Genomic DNA, 8,536 nt, shown 5'->3' with positions numbered 1-8,536 from the left:
TGCAACTGCAAAAACGGTCAGAAAATGCTAATTTCCGACGACATTCAAACAGAAAAGTCGTAGTCACAAAATAGCTGGTCTAAAATAGTTTGCGACCGAATCCGTCCATAATTTGTGACTACAGCGGTCGCTAAGGACAAATAGAAAAACGACTATAAATGTGCTCAAGTTTCTCACTGACGCGGTCGCAAACAGGTTAAATTAAATTTTAATTTTATATTAACTTTTCCACTACTTCGGTCGCAAACGGTATATATAATTATAATAATATTTAATTTTGTTTGGGTTTTCCCACTACGGTGGTCGCAAATCTAATTTTAAATTATTTATTTATTTATCCTTCTGACTACCGTGGTTGCAAATCTAATTTAAAACTATTTATTTATTTGTATTTCCGACAGTAGTCGCAGATGTTCTTGAATCTGGAATATTTTGATGCATTTTGCGACTACTATGGTCGGAAATAAGTCAGAAAACTGGGAATTTTATGCCAAATTCCGGCTCTTTTAAAGCAATACCACCTACCAATTCAAATATACAACAACCAATTAATCTACCATGCTAACCAATCAATCCACCATTGCAACTAATCAAATCCATAAAATGCAAAACATAAATATTTGTACTAAAATATCCAAAAAGAGTTAAACATTGTGGCACCATTCAATCTAGTCTAAAATACTACAATTATAGTCAAGTGAAAATATTACCAAGTCTAAACATCCAACTACAACAAATAATACTGTCTCAAACATCAATAACCATAACAAACTAAAACTCATTATCCCCGCCATCCTCGCCATTCGAAGGACCAAATGGACGTCCGCTCATAAATTTCTCAACTAGACTCTGCAATTTGTTAAAATTTGCGCGGTCTTCTTTCCGTTCCTCCTTCAACTCTTCAACTTCTTTTCGTAATGCTTCCACCTCTTCGTGATCTTGCGAATAACTCGCATCACCAGACAACAATGTCGTAGAATGGCCTACAGAATATTGTGATCCAAGACCGTAGGTTCTACCTTTCTTTGCGCCACCAACCACCTGCGTCCATATTGAAGCTACATCATTGAGTGACACTTGGGTTGAGCTACCATCCTCGGAATCGGGTTGACTTTGACGCCATTCCTCAAAACGTTGCTGATAGGTTTCCTGAAATTAAAATGGAGTCAAAGCGATACTTGAAGAAATTAAAATGTATGTTTCACAATTTTTCGATGAAGCATGTATCTATAAAAATACAAACACACACATATAAACAAGGAATGAAATGGTGCAAGTATGATGAAAGTAAAATTTTAAGAAAGAAAAAACTTATACTTAAGCAACAAACAATATTTTTTTCATTTTTTCTAGCTCATGCTTCCTTCTTTTTCCTTTACTATTTCTTTCTTCCCCAAACAATGCCATGATCTTTCTTTATTTTTTTTGAATTCCTCCGGTCCACTTCTCACTTATTAATGTTAAGAATCATTTCTTAGGGAAGCACTAAAGAATATTTTTCTCAAACTACTGCTGCTTCTGAGAGCCAACATCCATTCTAAAAGTACATGGATATGTGAGTCTACATGAAGAAATTTTGCATGCCAAAACCAGAGGCAACAGATGCACAATTACAAGCCAATATAGACTGGATATATACTAATCAAGGTGTGGACTGGATATGTACTAAGAAGCACTTGGAAGTTGGAAATTAGGGTGATAGAAGATTATTTTATTTCCTCAAGGAAAATGCTTACAACAAAACCATGTTAACATCTACGAATTTTCGGGGATGTGTATCTAGACATAAATAATCACATGTTTTACAACAAAACTATGTTAACATCTACGAATTTTTGGGGATGTGTATCTAGACATATTGCTTGATAGAACAAAATTTGTTATAGCTGCATAAGTCCTTGGTGACTTAATATATAACCAATTTTTGTATTCCCTTATATTTGAATGATATGTATACAAAAAACTCCAACCTCATGAAAAATGCACTTATTCTGTGCAAATTGCCAGTCAATGCATTTCTATGAAACAAAAGGAAGGTTCATGTTCAAGAAATGGTGAACAAAAATTGGGGCACATATGAGGTCCTGCCAACAGATAAAGATGTTCATACCAAAGGTGCCAAACCTTGTTTTATAATTTCGAAAAATGTAAACATTCCCTAACTTGGACAACATTTCAAAACGCATGCCCCAATTGAACTATATGAGATCCACTATATCTTGAGTAACTAGTTGAAATCAGTAACCCGAGTTGTCACTGGTGTTCTGCCACAAGATTGACTGGCAAAAGCAGAAGAAACTTTAAGTTTCATTCAAACCATGTCCGTTGAAACAACATGTTGATTGAGCTAATTAACCTAAAGTAAATTATAACATATATAAAATACAGTATAAAAGTTATAGATTGTGTAAGGTCCTTGTCTTATGACTAAAAGAATAATCAACCCCAACAAATCAAAGAAGAAGAAGAAGAAAGAAGAAGAGACAAAAATGAAATAGAAGGATCTTACATATACCCTCGCAGCACGCGGCTCGACCCATTCTCTTGTCCCATCCTTTTTCTTTTTCAAATGCTTGTCCTCAAAGACCTCAGCATAAGTCATAACTCTCCCTTTTTCCTTTTCCTGCCAAAAAAAAAATTAAGTTAGATAAAGTTCAATTGCATCTAGTTAAAATCAAAATAAATATAATAAGAAAGTTACCATTCTCCTTCGATGGGTCTCCATACTAATTGAACCCCCAGTGTGCAATGAGCCACCCGTATTGGAGGCACGGGCAGCCTTTGTAGCATTGATCCTCTTCTTAAATTCTTCAGAAGCCCATATCACAATAAGTCTATCCCACATGTCTTTTAGCATCCAACCGGGCTTCTCGCCCTTCTGTCGAGCTTTATAAAGGAGATTTTTAAGCCGATCAACAGCTTTTTTCTCGAAATTATGACTTATTTGCTGATGATATTTGGGAATCCATGCACACCTTGTCTGCAAATTATTTAAAACATTAGATGAAATAAGGGTAGTTTGATAAATAATAAAAAATTTATGGATTTTGTACCCTAAATTGATTCCACATCTAATCTCTATAATAATACGGTATATCTGACCATTTACTCCAAGCATCTCGTTAAAATCCTGTAATACAATCCATAACCACCTTCGTAGATTCATTGGAGGGAACAAACCTGCATTAAAATTAACATATCTTAAAAATATATTCAACAATTCACACGAATAATAAAGTAATTGCTTACCCAGTAGTCCCATCAGGAATGATAATCAGTCTATGAAAGGAATCATATGATACAATCTCTTCAAAAGTCTGAGTCTGTGTATCATCAGGAGCAGGTGTAGATGTATTAATGGATGGGGATGACGGTATGGTAGAGTCTCCAACATGCGGCCTAGAAACACTAGAAGTGGATGATGATGGAGATGAAGATGGAGCCACAGATGCGGAACCACCATTCTGACTAACATGGTAACTTGGGTATGGAGTGCAGGATGACAGAGGCATAAATGAAGAGCCACCATGCTGACTAGTACGATAAGTTGGCGAAGAAGATGACATAGTGTGCATGCTTTGGGAATTAGAGATAGGCTTATATCGAACTGAATCACAAGGGGGCAAAGTGAAAAATCCAGGTGGCAGTGAAGTCTGCTGAGTAGGCGGAGGCTGAGGAGGCGGAGGCGGTTGAGGATGAGGAGGACCCATAAATGGCACAGACGAGGTATTGGGACCTGAAGTGTACTGAGGAAGCTAGGAATTGTGTCTTATCTTCTTTTTTTTACCCGGCACCATCTGTGTAACATAAGTATATTAAAAACATTAGATGAAATATGTTAAGACATAAAAAATGTAAAGCTACAGTTGGTAATTTGATAATTTGTTACTGTGTCATGCACATACTGGAAATGTGCACTGTGATAGATCATAAAAAGTTGCTTAAGCACTCTATTCTTGTATGCAGATACGTAAATATATACACGAGGGTCTTGGAGAATAAGACTCCAAAGTAGTACTACCTAAATGAGATAACAATTACACCAATTCTATACAAATATACTTCAACAATTCCTATGTGACATTATCCTAATAGAGCCATTCAAATTTTCATAGCAGAAGAAGCAAATACTCATATTTCATATACAAGAATTCAAATTATTCTGCATAAAAGAAATGCGGCAGCACTTAAAATGCAGTTGTTTAAAGCAAAAATTTCTAAGAAGGGAGGATAACCAGTAACAGTAAATGCTGCAGGTCACCTAACATTATGGTCAATTCACAAGAGGGCCAACTGTAGCTTTTCTTAAACTACTTACTATTGTTTCAAAGTCATCACTCATCACAAGCTGTGTTACCAACATGTCAATCCTCTTCGCTTGATTGATATTCATTATTTAATTCTTCCTCATCGCTTGTTTCATTTTCATCATGCAATTCTTCCTCATCGCTTATTTCATTTTCATCAAATAATTCTTCCTCGCTTGTTTCATGTTCATCGGCGGGATCTTCCTCCATGTTTGTACGGGATGTTCCTTCCCCAAAATCATGTGGATTTGCTCTACGAGTAAGGACCAAAGCATCATATTCTTCATAGATGCCTTTACTATGCTTCAATTCACCCACTAATTCATCATCAACACTTTCTTGAATACTCGAAATATCATTCTAGTATGTGACTTCTAATGCATTCTCAACTTCTACTCTACCTACGGGCTTTGTTTTTATAATATCCGCCATGTGGACTTATTCTTGCACAAAAGATAAGGAACATAATATACTTGTTTTACATTTTGTGCAATGATAAATGGATCATAGAATTCATACTCCTTCGTATGGTTAATTTCAACTATTTTATACTGAGGGTGAACCTTTGTACCTCTAGTAGGTGTTGGATCATACCACTTACACCGAAAGAGTGCCAAATTTTTTTTCGGCCAACCGAAATACTCTAATTCTAAAATCTCTTGGAGTACACCATAATAATCAACATCTCCATCACCCTTTACCCATACCCCACTATTATTAGTTTTCTTATTCTTAGACCATTCTTCTGTAGTGAAACTTGTAACCATTGACAAAGTACTTAGACATTATTTTGACTCTATTGTCAGGTCCCCAAGCAATATCACGCAAAAATGGGTCATTAATTCCATTCACCGGATTATGAACCTATGTAAAGTTAAAGAAAAGTTAGAATTTTAAAGATACATGTACTTAATTTGTAGCCACAAAATAGAACTTACAAACTCCGGAAACCACTCTGAAAATCTTGGATAAATAGCATCATGCCCATTTACACCTATAAAGTAACTGCCCCACAAAATTATAGCTTTCATTAGTTAAAATAACTTTGATCGTGTAATAATTGCATTTAGTATAAATTAAGACTTACTTATAATAAGGTTGGACCTCTGGATAATTCAACAATACATGTGTTGTAGCGGACTTTTTCTCCATCTCAGTCAAATTTCGCGTTTTACTAGTTTTTGGACCTCTACCTGGTTGATTGAATATGGAAAATGGTGGTGCCAAAGGATCACTAACACCTCCATCATCATACCGATTTGGCCTATTTCTCAAACATGGCACATCATGTTCAAAATAATATGAACAGAAAAAAGAAGTTTCTTTAGCCAAATGTGCCTCGCATATCGATCCCTCAATCCTGGATCGATTTTTTACGGTCCGTTTACATTTTCCAATAGTCCTACATAGCACAATTTTCAGATGAAATAATGTTTAATTAAAACAAGTCAAGGAAAAATAATTTAAAAAAATAATTTAAAGTCATTACCTCTCATAAGGATACATCCATCTACATTGTACAGGCCCTCCAAGTCGTGCCTCTTGTGCAAGATGAATTGAAAGATATTCCATTACATCAAAAAACCCAAGAGGAAAAAAATTTTCTAGCTTGTTTAAAGTTAAGCAAATGTTACTTTCCATGTAAGCTAAGTTCTCTACCTTCAATGTGCTAGAACACAACTCCTTGAAAAATAAACTTATCTCAGTAATGGGTTTCCATATTCTATCAAGCAAGGCTTTGAATGCAATAGGCATCAAAGATTCGAGGAAAATGTGACAATCGTGGCTCTTCATAGACGTCAACTTCCCTTCTTTCATATCAACACACCTGGATAAGTTTGATGCATATCCATCAGGCATCCTCAAATTCTTAACCCAATCACAAATCTCTCTTCTCTCATCCAAAGTGAATGTGTAACTGGCCTTGGGTTTCTGAATCTTGTTGTTCAAGTATGTCAGGTACAACTCACTTCACCTACAATATTCCTTTAAGTCCATCCTAGCCTTCAAGTTATCTTTTGTCTTATTATTGACATCCATTATTGTATTAAACAAGTTGTCAAAAAAGTTTTTCTCAATATGCATGACATCTAAATTATGCTGAAGAAGATTATGCCTCCAATAAGGTAACTCCCAAAATATTCTCTGTTTAGTCCAATTATGCGTAACACCATAACCAGGTATTTTATTAGACATTGGAGATTCTGTTACCTTTGGTAGAAACCTAACTCTGTTCCAAATTTCTTCTGGCGACAATGGTGACAGTGGCTCCTCAAAATCAGTTTGGTTCTTCATAAATGCACTAGTATTTCTCCTAAACTCATGATCCATAGGCAAGAATCGACGATGGCAGTCAAACCATGTATTCTTTCCTCCATGTTTCAACGTGAATGCTTTTGTTTCTTCCATACAAGTTGGGCAAGCTAACTTTCCTGCAGTCGACCACCCGTACAATATTCCATAAGCAGGGAAATCATTTATAGTCCGCATCAAAGCAGCATGCAATCTGAAGTTTTGTTTAGTTGATATATCATATGTTTCCACACCTTCATGCCACAATAACTATAACTCATCAATTAAAGGTTGCATGTATACATCAATCAAACTTTTCGGATTGCGCGGACCTGGAACAATGCAAGTTAGGAACAAATATGGACTTGTCATACACAGCTCAGGAGGAAGATTATACGGCGTAACAAACACTGGCCAACATGAATATGGTGCAGCAGAGACAGAAAAAGGGATGAATCCGTCTGCACATAAACCCAACCTAATATTTCTAGGTTCACTAGCAAAATTCGGAAACAACCTATCAAAATGCTTCCATGCTTCTCCATCTGACGGATGACACAAAATATCAGGTGGCCTTTTATTTTCATGGTGTCATCTCATATGAGGAGCAGAGCTCATTGATGCATACACCCTCTTTAACCTAGGTATAAGGGGTAAGTAATGCATCACCTTAACTGGAACCTTCTTCTTTTTTGAATTTATGACTTTCTTATAACGAGGTTGGTTACAAAATTTGCAATTTTCTAAGGTTGCATCATCCTTATAGAATAACATGCAACCTTTCTCACAACAATCAATCCTCTCTGATGAAAGTCCTAACTTAGAAACCAATTTCTTTGCTGTGTTGAAATCTTTGTGCAGGTCAATTTTATTCGGATTAAGTTCATTCATAAGGCCAATGATAGAGTCTATGCCCGCTTGAAAAATACTTGAATCTGATTTAATACTTAATAATCTAACTGCGACAGACAACTTAGAATGCATTGAGCCTTTATACAATGGACGACTTGCTTCCTCTAACTGTTCATAGAAACGCCTAGCATCATCATTTGGTTCAGACTGAGCCCCCGAGTGCATCACAAAAGCATCCCTAACCATTTCACTGAATCGAGAATTTTCAGCATTATTCTCTGCTAATGGACTACCCTCACTATCAATTTTTTTTTGAAAATCAACGTTACCAACACTAGCAACATCCTCTCCATGAATAGTCCACACGTAATAATTTTCCATAAACCCTTTTTTATAAAGATGAACTTTAACAACATCTGGTTGTAATAACTTTCCGCATTTGCATTTCCTACAAGGACACCTAATCACCCCTTCACTGAGAAATTCATGAAGTGTTTTTGTTTTAGCCATTAATTCGGAAACCCCTTCTATAAATTCCTCCCTCAACCCACTACGATTAGGATAAATTCGATTATACATCTATCTACGATGTGCAAGCTCCATCTACACAAAATAAATCCAAGATATGTAAAACAATACATATTAATTAGTAAATTGCCATATAATGCAGTCATGATTTAGTAAATTACCATATAATGCAGTCAAATATAGCCCTAAATCTTCTTCTGCTTCAGTTTATACTTATCACTTTTGATCTAGACTCTTAATGTATGGAAATATGATGTGCTCTGCACATAATCATCACAGATTCCAGGTTATGTTGAGCATTTACCGTATGTTTTCTCCTATAGTGTTGTCAACAAGTATGCATTTTTGCTCGTACTTTTTAGGGCTCGGAAGGACTTCTAGTCTACTAGAATCCCAGATTATTAAATATGTCTTTAGTTCATTTCATATATAACTAGCACAGCTTTTGTAAAATGTTTCTCTCAAATCTCTTTTACAGTTGAATTTACTTATCAATATGAAGATAGGAGTTTATGTACAAGCCTTGTTTTACTTCTGTGAAATTGTAAGTTTTCTGT

At 35.6% G+C, this 8,536-nt stretch overlaps 2 protein-coding genes across 2 annotated transcripts; both read right to left on the bottom strand.

The window, feature by feature from the left end:
• Positions 1 to 771: 771 nt before the first annotated feature.
• LOC138875812 (uncharacterized) lies at positions 772 to 3,710 on the bottom strand. The gene is made up of 5 exons (XM_070154684.1): positions 3,250 to 3,710; positions 3,153 to 3,180; positions 2,702 to 2,980; positions 2,516 to 2,623; positions 772 to 1,149 (listed from the first exon to the last, which is right to left on the bottom strand). The coding sequence occupies exons 1-5, from the start codon at positions 3,708 to 3,710 to the stop codon at positions 772 to 774; spliced, it is 1,254 nt and encodes a 417-aa protein (XP_070010785.1).
• Positions 3,711 to 6,278: 2,568 nt separating this feature from the next.
• LOC104232461 (uncharacterized) lies at positions 6,279 to 8,030 on the bottom strand. The gene is made up of 3 exons (XM_070154679.1): positions 7,379 to 8,030; positions 6,974 to 7,144; positions 6,279 to 6,853 (listed from the first exon to the last, which is right to left on the bottom strand). Exons 1-3 carry the CDS (start codon positions 8,028 to 8,030, stop codon positions 6,279 to 6,281), a joined length of 1,398 nt encoding a protein of 465 aa, XP_070010780.1.
• Positions 8,031 to 8,536: the final 506 nt, after the last annotated feature.

This window comes from Nicotiana sylvestris, chromosome 1, assembly GCF_000393655.2.
Source record: "Nicotiana sylvestris chromosome 1, ASM39365v2, whole genome shotgun sequence".
NCBI lineage: Eukaryota > Viridiplantae > Streptophyta > Magnoliopsida > Solanales > Solanaceae > Nicotiana > Nicotiana sylvestris.
The sequence above is the reverse complement of the archived record's forward strand: the minus strand, read 5'-3'. Positions and strand labels throughout refer to the sequence as shown.